Raw genomic sequence first — 18,832 nt, 5'->3', positions numbered from 1 at the left:
ACCTCAGCCATCTCTGCTTTGCTCTCACATGAGTGCTCAGCACTCTTCACCTTTAGATCCCTTTCCTTTCTCCAGGACTTCATTAGTAGCACAGAACAAAGCCCCTCCACAACTTAGCAAATACTCCTGCTGTACATACAATAGTGTGAGAATGAAGCAGGCTTTCCTTTAGGAGTTCATGTTCTCGGAGTTCATGTTCTCAGAGTTCATCTTTTGCAGTGCTTTCAGTTCCCTGCCTTCGTCTACAGCTGTCCTTCTTTTCTGAGTCCGTGTGTCTTTAATTCTCTGTGAGCTTGTTGCTGTGGCAGGCTGCAAAGCTCAAGAATAATGTATCTGCTTTATACCCACTGTTTGCTGAGAGTACCGACTAAGAAGTTTGCCAGATATTTTAAATACTCTATTCCATAGTTAAAAATAAGTCTTTTAAACAGCTTCTAATTGATTCCATCCAGTATGCCTAGTCTTTTGATCTAAAACCTCCCTATTAATTAGAGATCAGACTGATCTTGGGTCATTTCTTGACCTTACTCTGCTGTCTTATTTCCCTTCTCCAGTTCTCCTGATGTTCAAGAAGTGCCTGAATATATCCTAACAATTCTGAAATTTACTGTCTCTCTTCACATGTTCTCATCACGTCACTGTTTGAGAGGATATTTTCTTCAACGATTTCTTTCCAGTTTTAAGCTTTTAATCACTCAGTTGCTGTGGAAATTACAGTGATAACGGAGGTTTAGTGTTCATGATTTCACTGCTGCATTAGATAAGAAAAAGGAGCTGTTGTGTGGGAGAAAGCCCTGAATTAAGCAAGTAGTATACATTTCACATGTTTGTCAGGGAAGATAACACATGAAAAGGAATTGGGATTGTTCAGGCTGCTAGGGTTTTCTCTATCTGCTCAGGAAAAAAACATGTTAAATATCAAAGAGAAGGAGAAAACAAGCCCAGTGTCTGATCTAGGGACTGTGGGGTTTGGAGCAGCAGTTCCAATCTGCTGCCTTTCAGGACATCAGTCTTCCATTTTGGGTGATTGCCTTTGTCATTTCTGTTTAGAAACAGGATTTTGGAAACCCCTGTCCTTCCTTATCAGAAAGAGGGTAGGATGCAGAAAGAAAGAAGGATGCAGACAGAAGACCTTACGTAGCTATGGAGTGAAAGATAAAGAAATTCCTACTGGAGATACCCATGGCCTAGCTCACTGATTTGGGAAGAGAAAGATGGATTTGTGTATACAGGAAAATTTTATTGTTTTTTTTCTTGATCAATTTTAGTAGTAGTCTCTATTCTAGAATTTTGGATGTATATAAGGAATCAAATTGATTTGATACTTCTGTTGTTTTCTTACCCTCTTCCTTAATTAGTAGTTAATATCCAGAACTCCTTGGTTCCGTGTTATATGTGGTTGTTTTAGAAAAGGCTAAACTTCCATGTTATTGAAATTGCTAACAGTGATTGCTAACAGAAATTGTCCTGTTCTCTTGCTTTTTCTTTAATGTATCACCCATTATTCTTAACCTCATCTATTCTTGCATTTTTCCCTAGGAAATTCAAAGTGGGAAGTGCTAAGAGCACAGCTGTCTGGCTTTGGATCTAAGCAAATCCCTCCACTTTGAAATAAAACTTACACTGGTTTTTGTCCTCATGTTTGTAAATACATGCATATATATATTTTCCTTCATTGATTAGTGTGGCTACCTTTCACATACACAAGATTTCACAAGTTGCATGGTGGTCAAGACAGGATTTCTAAGGATGCACTCTCTACTGGGCACCAGAGTATGTGGACACTGATTTTCAATGTACATTGCTTCCTTTGACTACTAAATGCAAAACGGGAAGAAGTCCAGAATCTTTAATAACTAGAATGTATTTCATGCTGCTCCCATCTAAATTGGCATCCTCCGTTGCCAAGTTCTAAAGCAAGGGCTGTGATGATGATGAGTTGTCTAATGGGGTTTTTGTGCAGGGCTGCTTGATATTGGCATTTTCAGTACTGTAGGATTCAGAGAGAAGGTCCCTGCTTATAAAAGGGCCCAAGATATTGTTCTTTCTGGCTGAAATGCCCTTAAGACAGATGTGCTGATACTTTTGTATTAGGTCCTGACATCATTTTAAAATTTTAGGTTGTTACAGTGTGTTTCTCTGTATACTCAATTGTGCCATTTCACTACTGAAACTCACAACAAAGATTTTGTTCTTTGTTTTCTTTATTCTTAGAGTTATATCTTGCTGGCTCAGGGCTTACACCAAAATAAGTTCTTACAAGGCGTTAGTAATAGAACAGAACTGTACCAGCAGTACTGTTCTATAGAAATCAGTGTAATGTTTTTGAATATATATGAACAGGAGGTTGTCATGGTTTGAAGTTGGTTAAGTGCCAGGCACCCACAAAAAAACCACCTACTTATTTTCCTCTGCTATAGTTAAGCAGAGGAGGGGAAATTAAAACAAAAACTTCATGAGTTAAGGATTATTGAAAAATAAACAGTGTAAGGCAAAACAGGTTTAAAACTTAAACAGTATAAAGAAAATTTATTATTAACGGACTTGAAAGTAAAAAGGGTAATGAGGACCAAAGGAAACCTTCAGAACACCTTTCTTTCCCAGTCTCTCCCTCCTACCAACGGCGCAAGGAAACAAAACACGGGGGTTTTGGTCAATATTTAGCTTCTTAAAAGTCTTTCTTTAGTATGCTTAAGGAAAAGAGTTTCTTCTGCTGTGCCGTGGGATCCTTCCCATGGGAGATAGTTCTCTGCGAACTTTTCTAGTGTGGTTTTAACTTTCACAAGCAACAGCCCGCCCAAACCTGCTGCAACATGAATCCCTCCCACGGGTCAAGCAGTCTTCCCACAACCGCCTAGCATGGGTCATTTCAGTTCGTGGGGTTTAGTCTTTTAAGGGTGAGCTGTTTTAGTTTGGAAGTGAAGGCTCTTTTTCTCTATTGCTAAAAGCAAGGGTCATTTCTCTCTGTTCAAGTTCCTCACTAGATTACAGCTTTTCAGTATCTGCATGCTCCAGTGTGAGTACTCTTTTTCATGGGCTGTGCGTGGATCTCTGCACCCCCCCATGCACCTAATTAATTACAGGGAAACAGTTTGTTGTATTATAGTCCTCACCATGGCTTGCAGGATAATCTCAGCTCCAGCACTTGGAGCACCTCCTCCCTCTCCTTTTTTTTACTGACCTCGGTGCCACCATGTTGGTTCTCCTCACGTGTCCTCACTTTTCATTTTTCTCTGACTTGGAAGAAAGTTTGTGTCTGTAAGTTGCAGTTGAGTGGTTGATCTCATCCGGGCTCTGCATCTGGGAGTTGCTCATGATGTCTCTTGCTGCTGGCCACGTGGTCCCTGCCAGCACCGCATGGCCGGTCCTGGACGCATGGTCCTCACTGGCACTGCACGGGCGGCTCCGGCCTCAGAAGGGCTTTGGCCACGCAGTCCTGGCCTCGGGAGTCGGGATGGGGCCCAGTGCCCTCCCCCCACTGGGATGGGCCCCGGCAGCCTCCTTACCACCCCTTGGGAGAAGAAAGAGAGCTTCCTGTGGCTTTTCCTTTCTTAAATACGTCCTCACAGAAGCATTAACTAACTCGTCTAATTGGGCTAGGAACCTGCCCGTTGTCAGAGCCTTCAGTGAATGGCTCTGTGCCGGACATAAAAGTTTGAGCAGCTTCTCTCCCGCCCACTAAATACTAGACTGTTTTTAAACTAGCACAGATGTCATGCTCTCTTCTCTGGGCATCACATGCAGAAATGCATTGCACATGGAGTGTGAGCATCTTGCTTGTGAGAGGCTGAAGTCTCCTGACACAATAAGGGAGTTTGCAAAATACCATCTACTACCTTAGGGAATAGAGTACGCTGAGGTGGGGAACTTGATGCAAGAACAACAGAATTTTCAAAAATTAGGATGGGAATGAGAGAAAGGGGAGAATGGGAGAGAAAAGAGGGAGGGAGGTGTTCATTTAAGAGAAAGAGGCAACTGGAAGCAAAAAGAACCCGAGGAGTGTCTTGGTGGAAGCAGTAGATCATTGCTGGTCTTTTCAACACAGCATTGCATTTAAGTCATGGTTGTTGCAGAAAGGCAACAGCTGCTACTTTATAGCATGAGGCAGTGGAACTATTGTAGGCACAGAAAAATAATGGTAGATAAAGAATGCCTTCCAGAGGGACTGTCTTGCTCAAGCCACTCCATTTTATGTAACAAAAGCCTGGTGACACTATGCATGGTTTAGTCATAGGAGTGCCCAGAGTGGACAAATATTGTACATCTGGAAACATTTAAACTAGTAATTAGTTTCTGGAAAAATGGCAAATTGCTCAAGAAAAATGTAGTCCATTGTGTTGGCTTCTGACTGCATATCTGCAAGATGTATGATTCTCCTGACTGCCTTAACCATCACTTCTTTGCTTCTCACCAGCTGTACGTGGGGACAGGTGATACAGCAGTGTCAGGGCTCCTGCTGTCACTGCTAGCACTCTGCATCCCACCTGGTTGTCCTGTGCTTTGAGGACATGGACATGATCCTGTGGGAATTCACCACCTTGGTTAGGCATCACTGGGGAAGTCTTGTACCAGCTGGGGCAATCTCTCCCACTGGAGCTGAAAATCTCCCAACTGTAGCACAGCCTACTCTATTGCCCATTTTTTTCCTGGGCTTCCATCATGCACATTTCCTCCATTCCATTGCTACACAGAGAGAATTGCTTTGGGAAGGAGTGAGGAGCATACCCCACTTTCAGCCTTTCCCTCTCCCCACTCGTGCTGGAGAAGGCTGGCTGGAGCAGAGGTGCAGCAAGGCAGGGACCGTACAGAGAGTTTCCATGCCCTGCTGTCCGTTGGTAACACATGTGTTTGATAGCACACATTTGGAATTGCTATAGTACAACAGTACTGTGTGATTGACATGTTGCCCCTTGAAGGGAATGTTGCCTGCCCTGGTGATGTGCTGCCCAGCTGCATGTGGGTCACAGGTGGAAGATAGATGCCTCCACAGTTGAAGTTAGCTGTCGAGCAGTAATTCAGGACCTGGTCTGGCTTGTGGCAGAATCTGCAGTGTCTCTAAAGAGTGACTGCCTGAGACGGAGAGCTGTGGGCCAGTATAAGATGTTGTACATGGCACCAAAATGGCAGAGCTGGTGTCTTTTCAGTCATTGGTGTGTCAGCATGTTCTAACTGCTGCCTTCCACAGAAGCTTTTCAGACAATAATCACTGTGGTTGTTTGTCATTACAGAAGTAACGCTGAAGGTCCATGTAAGCGATGCCAGCACCCATCAGCCAGTAACTGAAGCCTTCATTGAGATTTTTACCAACCAGATCTCCATTGCATCTGGAACCTCAGGAGCAGATGGCACTGCCTTCCTCAAGTTTCAGTATAAATTGGGCAATCAGCTGATAGTGACTGCTAGTAAACATGCATATGTGCCAAATTCTGCACCATGGAAACCTGTAAGATTGCCTGGTAAGAGATCTTTATTTTTGTTCTGAGGTAAGATTTTGCATCTAAAGGAAGCTACACAGTTTTGTATGATGTGTTTCAATGCTTGAGATCCTGGGTGGGGGGAGAAACATCGGCCCATTTCAAAAATAGTAACATTTCTACCTCAGTTAAACTGCAGCATCAAGGCTGAGCAGAGACTCACTCTCCTTCTGGCAGTCCTTGATACAGTGCTACATCAGTTTTCAAACATTTGTTGGTGCTCTTACAGCTCCACAGAAAATAGAAATCTGTTCCAGATCTTTTTCTTTATGGAAACACCATTTCTAAGAGCCTTGTTTCAGCAGCTGTGATGTACTCTTGCTTCTCTTCCAAGGTGTAGCAACAACTGTTGCACCATAGGCTGTAGTGTATGAAAAAAGTCCTGGTCTTTTACTTCTTAGCCATGTCAATAGAACAGTTTTAATCTGCAGTTACATTATCCAGATGTAAGGATTTTTAGTACATTAGCATGGCTTTGCTTCTTCCACAGGCATAATACTTGCATGTTAGTTTTTATCAGAATGCCTCAGAACTTTACATTAGTTATATGAGAGGAAAAATTGAGTCATGAAGCCTATTTCTGTACTGCTAAAAAGAGCAGATTGAGGGTGGCTTTCAAACCTCAAGATGAAACATCTATATGAAGATCACATCCTGAGTTTCATCTGCCTTTCCTGTAATCCTCAGCCACGGTTAGGGTCCATGATATTTGGGAATGGTCCCAGGCTTGTATTACACCCAAATCACACCTAAATAACACACACCTCAGATTTGATTATTAGCCTGGGCCAAAGCCATGCCAGGCTTTAAGTGCACTAATATTTAAATAGTATACATGTTCCCAGGGCAGTGTTGAATTCCATGTTTTGGCTCCATTTTATTTATTAATATCTACATAGCCAGAAGGACTGTGTGACTTGCTGCAAGGTCAAGTAGCAAATGTATTTTCAGAAGGAGAAAGGAGCGTGAATCTCTTCAAACCCAGAATTATGCTTTAGGCATTTCAACATGCTGTTTACTTATCTGCTTTCACTTGCTTCAGATAAGAGTGGCTTCTTCCACATTTTCTGTACTGTATTCCACCATGTTTTTCAGCTACTTAATGGAGCTACAGAAAAGACTTTAGTCAAGCTCTTTAGGGTGTAGTGAAAGAATAAGAAGCAACTGAAGAGTTGCTGCCAGGAGAGTTTCAAATAAGTAAAAGGCAACAATTCATTACAGCAGCAACAAAGATTACAAGCAACAATTCATTACAGCAGCAGCAGAAAGGTTGTGAAATCGTAATCTTTGAAGACATTCAGAACTCAACTGGACAAGCCCTGCTTGGTGGAAGCAGGTGACATCCAGAGGTCCCTTGCAGCCATCATTGTTCTGTGACTCTGTTTAGCACTTTCCTTTGGGTTTTCTTCTCTTTCAGTAAGATGAAGTGCAGCTTCCTCAGCATACTTTATGTGCTTTTAAATTATTAAAGTATGCAATAACTTTGCCTTGTGTCTCTTACCTTTCTGACTTGTACCCTAGGTCTTTTAAATGAGATGTACCCTTCCATAGCCTGGAGTTTGTTTGGTTAGTTTTTTGCTTGTTGTTTTTCTTAAGTACTGATTTTGAGGGAAGAGAATTAAACAGGGCATTCTTGTTTTAGTAAGTCATTGAAGTTTAAAGAGCAGTAATTGTATAGGTTCCACAAAATCTTTCTTTCCATGGCTGAAATGTGAGCTTAGCTCAGAAGGTAGATTCGTTTCACCTCTGATCCTCCCCCACTCAAACTGGAAGATAGTTTGTCATTGATTTAATTGGAAGTGGAATCCTTTCTTTTGCTTTCGGTACCTTGAACTTATTCCTTTCTTTGATTAAAGAAACAACAAGTTACAACTTGATATGCCCTATGTAGATTTTGAATTAGTCCTGAAAAGGTACATGACATAAAAGTTAAGGACCAAGATACTTAGGCTTTTATTTTTTGTACTGACTAAAATGCCTATAGTCTTTAAAAAACTTTCCAAGATCTATTTCTATTTAAATGCCATGTATTTAAATGCCTAGCATGCTTTTAACTAGCACAGTACAGAAGTTCTGAAAAATGTGCAAGTTGTTTTGTTGTTATTTTTAAGCTGGCTTGAATGATGGGGAGCAGGCAGCATATCTCAATGTTCATTCTGCAGTATGCAGTCTGGACACACCCATACAGCTGGATCCTCATTTCCCAAAAATGCTTTTTAACAGTCCTAGGAGCTGTCCCTCACAGAGCAGATCCCCCATTCTGAGCAGCATTCCACCCAGGGCAGTGTTTAGGCTGATATGCCATCCTGTGTGCTGTGGTAATTGGACTATGGCTGTATTTACCTCAAATGGGAAAAGGATAACCACGAGCAGGGAGTAGGTTTGAAAGCCATAGGGTGGTAATGTTTAAAGTCCTGTAGCAGAACTTTCCTAAAGGATCAGGATTCTTCCATCATTATTCCAGGCAATATGCATTAGTTATAGCCTTATGCTGAAAAGCTGTGCAGCCACTGAACTTGTGATATTGTTGTAGTAGCTTCAAGGAGTAAACATCGAGGGTTTTCTGTTCTTATAATTTGACAGAAATTAACTTTTCTTACATTAACCAAAATAATTACTAGCTCTTTACTGCTTAAACAGGAGGATTATTTATTTACATTGTGATAAATGGTAGGAGGGAAAGATTTAAGATCTCTTCTTGCATTAAAATATTTATCAGCAGAGCCATGACTCCACTTATTAACAGTTCATTAATTTAACATCACTTGAGTTGTTGAAGTGTTCATGATGGAAGATGTGTTCATCTGTCTGGTCTTAACTAAGCATAGATTTTTCTTTGTAAATAATTCGGAAGAAAACATTTGTGACTGGTAATCCTTATTTAAAAAGGACGCTTCTTTTGGAGCAGTGTATGCAATGAAGAGAGGGAGTTGCTGAGACAGCACAGTTCAGACTAAGTTGACCCTTAGTTGGTAGGGTCAGTGTCCAGTTGTCAACTAAGTACCATCCATCTGCTTGCTCCCCCCCAGCCTCCATGGGTGGAGAGGAGAATCATAAAATGGTAAAAAACATGGGTTGAGGTAAGAACAGTTTAATAATTGAAATAAAGTAAAATTTTATAATAAGAAGAAGAATGAGACCTAACAAAAAGAGAGTGGGGAGTAAAACCCGGTTAAAGCAAGTGATGCACAATACAATTGCCCAGCCCATCCCTGAGCAGCAGTTGACCCCTCCCAGACAACTCCCCACAGTTAATATACTGGCCATGACATTCTGTGATATGGAATATCCCTTTGGCCAGTCTGGATCAGCTGTCCTGGCTGTGCTCTCTCCCAGCTTCTTCTGCAGCTTCTCACTGACAAAGCATGGAAAACTGCAAAGTCCTTGACTTAGAGTAAGCACTACTCAGCAACACCCAAACCATCAGTGTGTTACTGACATTATTGTCATCCCAAATCCAAAACCCTGCACTGTACCAGCAACAGAGAACAAAACAGCTGTATCCTGGCTGAAACCAGGACAGTCAGTCAAAGCAAACCATGGTTTTGTCAATGTGGTGAAATACAGTTTTAGGAGCAGAGGATGATGTTTATAGTATTTTTGGGAAAGGAGAACTCATCTGGAATTGTTTACCTGTAAAATAAGGTAAAAACTGGGAAGGCAGAGTATAGTGTTTCAGGACTTGTCCTTGGCATATCCATTCAGGGAAATGTGTAGCTAGCTCTGGATCCACGTTTCAAGAAGAATGTTTGAAACTGGACTTGTATCAGGGGTGATTAAAAGATTGGAAAATATGGTTTCCAGGGAAAGACTTGGAAGTGCTTAATTTATTTTGTTCACCAGTGAGAAAGTTCATGGGGTAATTTGATCCTAGTCCATCAATACCCTCATAGAGAACAGGAAACGGGTGAGAGAGAATTCTTCTGTCTAGCAGGCTTGTATAAAAAGAAGATCAAATGGCTGGAAATCTAACCTCTATAAATTTTGATGGGTAAAGAGGCACATAGTTTAACTGCCCTCATAATTATTTATTAGAACACTGATATTACAGTGTATTCTTCACCACTGGACGCCTGTAAAAGAAAACTGGAGTTTTTCTACAACATGTTTTCAAGTTTCGGTATAGCTATTGAATCTGCAGCAATAATTAATCCAGGGAAGGTTGTAGTTATACAGGAATAAGGCTGGATCATCACTGTCATCCTTCTGGCCTTAAACGGTGTGGCTTTCTGTCTTTGTCATGCTGAGAAAAGATTGTGCAGAAAAGCCCAAGGGAAGTTTAGAGGTTATATATTCATTATAGTCTGGCATATATGGAAGAAGACATTGGCATGGTTGATTGTATTGAGCTCCCCAGGGTGTCTAAATTATATTAGCTTTCTTCATACAAATTAAGTTATTGGAGTAAAGACAAATTTTGTAATTGTGTGGCCTTAGTGCTACTTGCATTAGGCTTTCTTACTTACATTGCCTAATGTGTAAATCTGTTTCACCTGTAGGGCATTGGAAAGAAGATTCCCAGCTGTACTTGCAATAACATGATTTTTAATTTTTATTTATTTATTTTAATGTTTATATCGTTAAGACCATCTTTTAGATGGTAGTTTTTATCAGTGTGTTTCTCCTAGTTTCTTCTCCTTTCTCCTGTACTTCTCCCAAACACTAAAATTTCTGATCTTTAAAAGGCGAATATCTTTCTTAAAGCAGAAATACTGTAGTCTCCCTGTTGGTAGCTAACATCTGTATGATCTCTTGGGTTAAGTAACGTGTATTAATATAGAGGAAATTCATAAAATTCCAGAAAATCAGAAGAGTTTGAGTTGTTATTCTATTGACTCTTTCTGGGAATGCCTTCCTCAGCTGGCTTTTACTTCAGACTAGGATGAGTACTCTCCAGGTATGGGATGCTGTCCAATTACCAAAAATTACTAGTCTGCATTAGTCTCCTCCTTCTATCTTTGAAAGCCATGTGTGGACTGCAGGCAGTCATGCTCCTTTCTGTTTTCAGGGATGCAGGAGGCAAGTGGGTTCTGTGGCTAATTTCTTCCCTGTTTTGGATCTTCTGGGTCTGAAGAACTTGGCATGAAATTATATCCTGTTTTTCACTCTGCAAAGATGTGTGTGCGTACTGACACAGGCCCCTGCAAGGAGTGTCAGTACCCAGTGGGAAGGGAGGTCCTTGCAAGGCAGACTGCTTGCAGCAAGTACCGTTTATCCATCCCCTTTCACACCACTGGTAGGATGACAGTAGTTCTGCTATAAATAACACTTCCTGGTGTAGGTGGTGACTCAGTAAGTACATGCTGCATTTTAAAGCAAATTATTCAGACTTATTCATCATACTTTGCCTTTCTGTATGACTTAATGTAAGCATCTCAAAGTACTTAAAAGTTAAGTTTCATTAAAATATTCCTGAGGTAAGAAGTATAGCTGTTGCACAGAAAAATAACTCAGCCAGACTGAGTCAGTGTTTCAATTCTCTTTATGTATTTCATGTCTTTCTGTGGAGCTGGGAATTGCTTCATGTAAAGCATGAAACCCTGCTTTACACTGCACTCTTCAGTGCTTTGAGCTGCCATGCATGACGTGCAGGAGTCAAAGCGTAGAACATTTTGTTTAGTTCAGTAATTACTGTGGCAGTTTAACTGTTTGGTTCAGAAAATGCATGTGGTTTCTGTCATGTATACAATATAATTTTAATAGTTTGGGTGGCCTGCTTTTGCAAAAATGTGAAGAAAGTAACCGCTGTCGTTGTTGGATTATGTTTATAAGAATTTAAATATATCCCACTTAAACCACTTCTCTCTCACAGTGTTCTCTTCACTGAGCCTCGGCCTTCTTCCTGAACGCTCAGCTACTCTCATGGTCTATGATGATGTAGTCCAGATAGTCTCAGGATTTCAAGGTATGCTGGCTTTTGGAGGTTGGAATTGAAATTTAAGGGACACTACACAAAAAGCCTGACAGCCCAATTGCTGTCTGAACTCTGTCCTGTGAATGAGACTGGTATTCTGTGGGGAGTTCTGAGTTCCCTGAGGAATGCTTCTCTGTGGGATTGTTTTACCAAATTAATAGCTGAATTCGTCCCTAACTGCTGTGACTAGGGAATTCAAGTTACACAGTAATAAATGAGTTTGGACTTTAGTGTGCCATATGAGAGCTAGAGATTAAGTTTCTTATGATATCTGTTGGATGTTTTCTCATCTAGCCTCATTTAACCATCCTTGAAATAGGCATTTTCTGGTGTTCTTAATGTCTAAGAATTTTCGCTGGTTTCATTTTTTTTCTTGCTTCCTAGTGTGAATGACTTAGAAATTTAGGGCATAGAAAAACTGAAAATTTCTTGTATCTACATTGTTGTATACCCTGTATAAACTTGCTTTTCCTGTGGACCCCTTGTCAGACTGCCTGCAAACCTAAATCCTACACATTGAAACCCACTGTGTTAGGAGAATAAAGTTTGAATAACCTTTGCGTAAGGCCAAACACATGTTAAAGCAACTGTAGTATCAATCAGAGGAACAGTGTTTTCTGAACTGCACAGTGAAGAATAAAATGTTCATCTGACTAGGGGTCTGACGTAAATTAATCCAATTGATGTGCTGGCTGAGGTAAGTCTGTTAACAACAGGAGCTTTTTACCTTGAACCAGAAAGGGGACATCCTTTTCTGTGGGCACTCTTATTGTGCATAAATGGTGTCTTATTCACAATAAGTCTTATGCTTGCCATCATTTTAAACTCTACTGGATAGTTAATAAGCAAGGGAATAGTGCCCTCAATAGTATTCCAAGATAACCTTGTTCTATCTGAGAGAATATAATACAATTACGCCTTCCTGACATATTTTTTCAGTTAGAAGCCATCCAGACACGATAGGCTTTTCATTAATGATAGCACTAGATACAACTGCAACTGAAAATGCATTCAACAAATTAGGTAGCTGATGGAATGCTCAGAAGGATCTGGAGAAACAGCTGCTGTACATATATTCTGCAATTTGAGAGCTGGACATTGTCTAATGGGGTAAATTAGATGGACAGTGAACTGGGTTAAAACACAAGGCATTAGGCAAAACATGAAACATTGTCTACCAACAGTATTCCACTATCCTGTTGTATTAAATACTCTTATTCTTATGCAAATGTGCTAATATTATGCAATTAACTGAAAAAGAACAGTATTTTCATATTCACAGCTTCCTTCAAAAAATGGGGGATGCTAAAGGACTAGAGGGACATTTAACAGCTGAGTGAGACTCATAAATATTTTCAGCATAATCTTCCTTCCTTCAGTGAATTGATCCAGTGTGTTAACAATATATGTAAATTAGAATAATGTAACTGGTTCTACTGGGATAGCAGCAAAAAGAGATAAAGGAAGAAAGTGGTACCTGGAGTATGCTGAGGACTGGGATTTGAACTTGCAGTCTTCCCCCGTAAAATCTAATTTATGAGTCCAGTCGGCATTTCTTTTCTTGGGACTTCTCTTGTGATGAAGCCTAAATGAAAGACAGCCTAGACATTGTTCCAGTATTTGAATGGAGCCTCTCTAGTCTCGATCCAAAATCCTCGTGACCTAGTTTTTCTCTGTTATTTTCTCTAATTTACTTCCCAGTAACCTCGCGCTGTTTCAAAAGAGCTGATCAGGAGTTACCTTAGTGCAAAAATGAGAGCAAACCAGAAATCATTATACCAGGAACAGACTGGGAACACTGGTGTTTGAAGCACCAGTCAAAGGGAAAGAAAGGCTGTCTTGGTACCCCAAGTTACCAATTGCATTTGAGTAATTAATCAAGCAAGCAACGTATTATGCAGTTGAGAAGTTTGTCTGAGTTGATGCAGGCAGCTTCATTTTCATGATGGCATTACAATCCACTGCTGTGCTCTGTCAGTAATTGTGAGGGATGGGGCTTGCCAACCACTGGGTCATTTAAGTTATTTAATAGCAGCACAGTGACAGACTGAATTTCAGCGTTCAGTGAATGGAAGCTGTATGGGGACCCTCTATCTGTCTCCGACCTATGAGCAATCAGAGCATGAATTGGTGAAACTTCAGATGTTATTTCACATAGATTAAACCTCAAATGCTGGTGTGGTGCCACATGTCACACATCCAGTGTGACAAAAGGTGCCTTACAGGGACTCATTAAGGTTACATCCTCAGGAATGTACTGGCAAGCTGGAGCTGACAGCATTTGAATCATGGCTGATGTGTTGACAAGAGGCTGTTTAAAGAAGATAAGATCCATGCTCAGCAGTCTTTACCTCATGGCACACACCATGTGGAAGGGGCTCAACATGCCTATTTTACACTTGCATGTGCTTGGGTTTTATAAGTAAAAACTGGATTTTATAAGTAAAAACTAGGTATCTTCAGTAATAGAAGCAATGCTAATAATCCAGTCCCAGTGCTGTGATGACTTGGTGAAAAAAACGCTTAAGAGTCTGGTCAGCACAAGTTTCTCCCACTTCCAGTTCCCTCAATAAATCTATCCCCAAACATACACCCCAAAATCAACTATGGCCGCTGGTAAAGGAGAATATTAGATTATGTTGTAGCAAGGTGGTGAGAGAAGGTGAAAGCCTTGGTAGCTGCTTCCCTCACAAGCCTTTCTCTGGAAGCTCCCAGTCTTCTGCCCCTTTGGAGTCTCCTGCCAGGTGTGGGAGACCCAACTGAGGAACTGAGGGGAGAGTCAGGGTGAGTGTCAGGTTTTGAGTGAACATCAATCTGGAGGAATTTGTTTTCCAGAGTGTGAATTAACTACTCTGCACTTATTTATTGTCTGTGTATGCACTATCTACAGAGGAGGCTGTTTCTTCATTCTCAGAGCTTATATCTGAGTTCATTGCTGCACAGGTTTCCTGCCAGATTTGGAGCTCAGCCATAAGAAGGCTTTGTGCTGCTTGTAGGATTGAAGGAGCTGAGGTTGGCTTTCTGAGTCCTCCTTATCTGGTTAAAATTTGGCAGTTCATGGCTCTCCCAGTGCTCAAACCCCAACCCCAACTGTTTTTTTTTAATAGAAGTCCCATAAACTACTGCATTACAGACTCAACAGCAGTTACTTGGGTTTTAATTTTTAATTAGTTTGCATCTTTGGAAATAAAACACCAGTTCTTGGCAACTTAAATAATGCACCTTAACCAGAGATTTAGACAGCAGAAAATCCTGCAATTTTACATTGAACTGTTGGTGATAATCCTAATACCAGTTTCTTTGTTTGGAAGGAGAGGGGGGTGTTCCTGTTCTGTTACTGTGGATATTTATACCCATGGGCTGTAGGAGCCCACTTAGCAGTGCAGTCAGAGGTTTCCAAAGTGCCTGAGCAGATCAGTCCCTGAGGTACAGCAAGCTGCTACAGTATTGCAGAGCACACAGGAGATAAGTCCTGCCTGAGTTTGTTGCGATTTATTTATTCTTTTACATAGTTTTCCATTTAAGTCTAGAAATTGGATAAGGGAGATTTCTTCCCATTTCACACGGGTGTTGTTTAATGACTATATTAAACACTTGTGGGTATTGCCAGTCTGGAGAGCCTGCTGTAAACACTTAAATGTTTCAGAAATTAAAAAAATAAAAGCAATTTTATAGCTTCTTCTTGCAGAATTACAAAAGAAATGACAGCTAAAAAACAATCAGCTCTTTGGAGGTACTTGCTCCTGTATACAGACATTTTTCTTGGCCAATACAACATTTTGTTCTGTTGAGTTTTATGTTTTCTCACAGCTAGAGTTCCTGCTGGAAAATTATGCAAGAAAAGATTCCAGTCTCTAGGTTAATGACACTCACAGTTACAAAGCTTAGGAGCAAGTCAAGCTTGTTATTCTTTCTTGCAGTGAAGCTACATGTAACCTAAAAGTGCTGCCAGAGACTAATGGGAGAAAAGATGCAAAATTGTTTTGAGTTGACATCTTTGAATCACATAGTCCAATGTGAATTAAGAAGAAAACTGCTTGCCTCTTGATTTTGTGCTGTGTGGGAAGTGTTCTGTGTGTATTCAAAATGAGCTCTGGAGAATACAATAGCTTTTGATTTAAAAATTAATTTGCATGTTGTGCACACAAACTTGCAGATGGAGTCTTGCTGTGTGTTGCTAAACAGTATTAATGGTGAGTATCCTTTGAAAAAGACTACTGACTTTGTAAGCTGGGATTTAAATGAGACGTGAAATGCCATAGTACATGAAACAATCTTAAATCATGTTGCAGCAAAGACCCTTCAATTAACACCTAGTGAGTTTGAAAGAAATGCTAACACTATACAAGACAGAGGAAAAGAGAGAAATCTTACATGCCAAGTAATTTGGTTCTATTTCGATGTGTTCTTTTCATGGGAAAATACGGCAAATCTTTTCACCCAAAGTTTGTCAAGTGAATCTTTTAATCCAGTGATTTCAATAGTGACCGGTCTTAGTTTTAGAGTTAGTTTTCATGGCCAAAGCTTGGCAAAATCTAAATACAGAAGTTACATAAGTTAATTGAGACTACAGGTAGAATTGTCTCTTAGAAAATAATTTTAAAGAGTATAAACTACATTTATCTTGCTATTTCAGGGAAAACAAAATTTGAACAAATATGGTGAACTGGATGCTTTCCTAAGCTTTTGCATACCCTACCTCTGAACTTAGTTTTTGTTTCAGTTATTAGAAGAAGCATGTAATGAAAGTGGAGGAGAAACAACATAGCCAGAAAAGCTTTTGACAGTAGGTGCCTCCACAGTTTTGCTCTGGAATACTTGTGGACAAATAATGCCAACTGCAAAATACTTGTAAAAATACGGGTTATCCATCTTTCATAATAGACTTCTGATGTCTCTGTCCTTCTCAAGCTACCACAGTTTATAATGAAAAAAATGTAAAAGTGCTTCCATGAATATGAACACCTAAATATTCTGCCCACCTTGGATATAAAGTCACTTTTAATATTTTTAGGTGCACGGACTCAGCCACAAGTTCACTTTCAGAGAAGATCTGTGAAATTGCCAGAGAACACTAGCTACAGTGATTTGACAGCATATCTGACTGCAGCCAGTTCACCCTGGGAAGTGGACAGTTTCCCTTATTTGCAGGGATTAGATGGAAATGGAACAGGTAACCCACTACTTTGGTTTTGCTCTGATTTCATATTGGTCCAGGGCTTGACTTTTGATCATATAATTTTTTCCATTCCCCATTCCAGCAAACATTCTTTCAAATTTGGGTGACATGATGCATTCAACTGCCCTGCCAATATGCTGTTCCAGTGAGCAAGAGGGCAAGGTCTGCTATCCCTTAAACGGGGCCACTGAATAGCAAAAATGAAAACTCCTTGGCCTTGGGAGATCAGACGAGTTGGTTACACTTTTAGTTCAGAGCTGAGTCTCCAAATGCGCTGCATGTGCACATAAAAGATGGAGATTAATGTGAAGGAACAAGAGAGAATTTGAGGATGCCATAAAAATTCTTGTTCACCTTTTTTTTCTAAAAATAAATAAAATGCCTATATCTCAAGGATTTAATACTGTGTTGTTTCAATGGCTTTGTTGATACTTTTGAATGTAGCCAAAATGTGCAAATTCGTCTAGCACCAAAGAGAAAACAATGAATATTCATAGTAGAAACACAACCACTGTTAAATTCAAAGTTGTAATACATTTTTATGACTGCAACTGCCTGCTAGTCTTTTTCCACTTTTCATTCAGTCTTGAGTGAAATAATTCGTGTTTTGTAGGTAAGAGAAGAATAGCAGAACCACAATGAGAAGCCTTCAAATTCTTAAAAGGCTGGTGTGAAAAGGAGAATAATTTGTTTTCTGTGCCCATAGTGGGTTAGAAAGTTACCAGTGGCCATGCAGTGTAGCAAAAGAGATTCAGGCTAGTGATTAGGAAAACCTTGCTATGGTGAGGATGGTTTAAGCTGTAGAATTAATTGTTTGAGGGTGTTGGACAGAGTTAGACAGTCACCTGTGAGGATGGCAGAGGCATAGTTGAGCCTGCTTTGAAGCAGCCTAAATATCCCCTTGGGGTCTCTCCCTGCTGTTTCTCAGAATGCGTTTACTTGTGATGTGTTGATCTAAGTGACTTTGAATGCTAGGTCATGTGTGAAAATGGTAGCTTGCTAGCTTCCCCCTTCTTCCCTTTGTACAAATCTGTGCATCTCCTTTTCTATTACAACAAGAAATGTGTCTGCAGCCTTACTCCAATCCTTCTGTCTGCTCCAGTGAGTACATCTCATCCTATCTCAACCTATCTCCCTGTCATTTTCCTATTCTCATCTTCAACCTTCAGTTTTCTCTGTCTTTTCATACTCAGACTGATCAAAATCTCTTAATCTTTTTTAAAATTAAGGAAAACATTTGATCTCACTCATTTGTCTACTTCCTCATCTCTGTTCTTTTTATCTCTAAACCAACTGAACAAACTGCTGGCAGTGTGTGGGGGATTCCTCTTTCCCAAATCTTTCCTAAGTACTCTGCAACTCAGCTTCCCATTCTTGAATTTATTTAGTGATCACAGGTCTTTCCAAGGCTTCAGATGATCCCATCTCACGAGAACTGCACAACCAAGACATTGTCTTTCTCCTGTTTTACCTCCTATCCCCCTATAAAACAGATTAATGCAGCCTTGGGTTTTTCAGTCTTCTGTATTCTTGCATGACAGAGACTTTTCTTCTTGAGCACAGGGACCCTGGATTTGACTTTTAGCCTTCAGGTAGAATTATGTTTTAAAAGACCAAAATGACTGGCAAAGAAATGGTATTTAAGAGACCGAGAAGTGGCTTGTTTTCCAAATACTGTAGTATTCAGTATGGTGTTAACACAGACTACAAATGCAATGTATTTTATTATGCACTATAGTAGAAGTGAAATGTCCTCTGTCTCTAGTAGAAGCCTCTCCTGATGTGGAAACATGAAACTTTAAAATTGTGAAGTTGGATTGACTACCTTTTCTGCATCTCCAAGTGACTTGGTGAAGACTTGGCCTGGAAAACTTCTGAAAGCATAAGAAATTAGGTCAACACCTGCTTGATTTTTTAATATTTATGGTCTCAAGAGAAAAAGAATATTTACAAATTTTAGAATTCTAAGAAAACTTAGCATTGATTTGCATGGGAAGTTTTGGAATTTGGCAGAACACTGTCTCTTCCCTCTCTCCCACCTCTCCTTACCCCACAATTACTTCTGTGTTCTTTCTCAGTTTATTTACATGTCTGTAGCATTTTGGTGAGGTCTCTCCATTTAGGTCTCTCAGTATTTGTCCAGAGTGACTTCATAGTAGTTTTAGCTAAAACCTATTCTCTATAAGTTCAGCATTTTTCATAAAATACCACCTGGTGTTGAATTAGTAATACAGAGCAGTGAGAATTCATTGCATGAATCAGCAT

General features: G+C 40.1%; 1 protein-coding gene across 1 annotated transcript in view; it reads left to right on the top strand.

Annotated features, from left to right (window-relative positions):
• Nucleotides 1-18,832, top strand: part of FAM171A1 (family with sequence similarity 171 member A1) — an 88,074-nt gene that overhangs the window by 46,865 nt on the left and 22,377 nt on the right. The window contains exons 2-4 of the mRNA XM_048306781.1: nt 5,229-5,456; nt 11,287-11,379; nt 16,403-16,561. Coding sequence (XP_048162738.1) covers nt 5,229-5,456; nt 11,287-11,379; nt 16,403-16,561 — 480 coding nt within the window. The remainder of the gene's footprint in view (nt 1-5,228; nt 5,457-11,286; nt 11,380-16,402; nt 16,562-18,832) is intronic.

The sequence above is a fragment of the Corvus hawaiiensis genome, chromosome 1 (genome assembly GCF_020740725.1).
Source record: "Corvus hawaiiensis isolate bCorHaw1 chromosome 1, bCorHaw1.pri.cur, whole genome shotgun sequence".
NCBI classification, from domain to species: Eukaryota; Metazoa; Chordata; class Aves; order Passeriformes; family Corvidae; genus Corvus; species Corvus hawaiiensis.
This window is presented reverse-complemented; position numbering and strand designations above follow the sequence as displayed.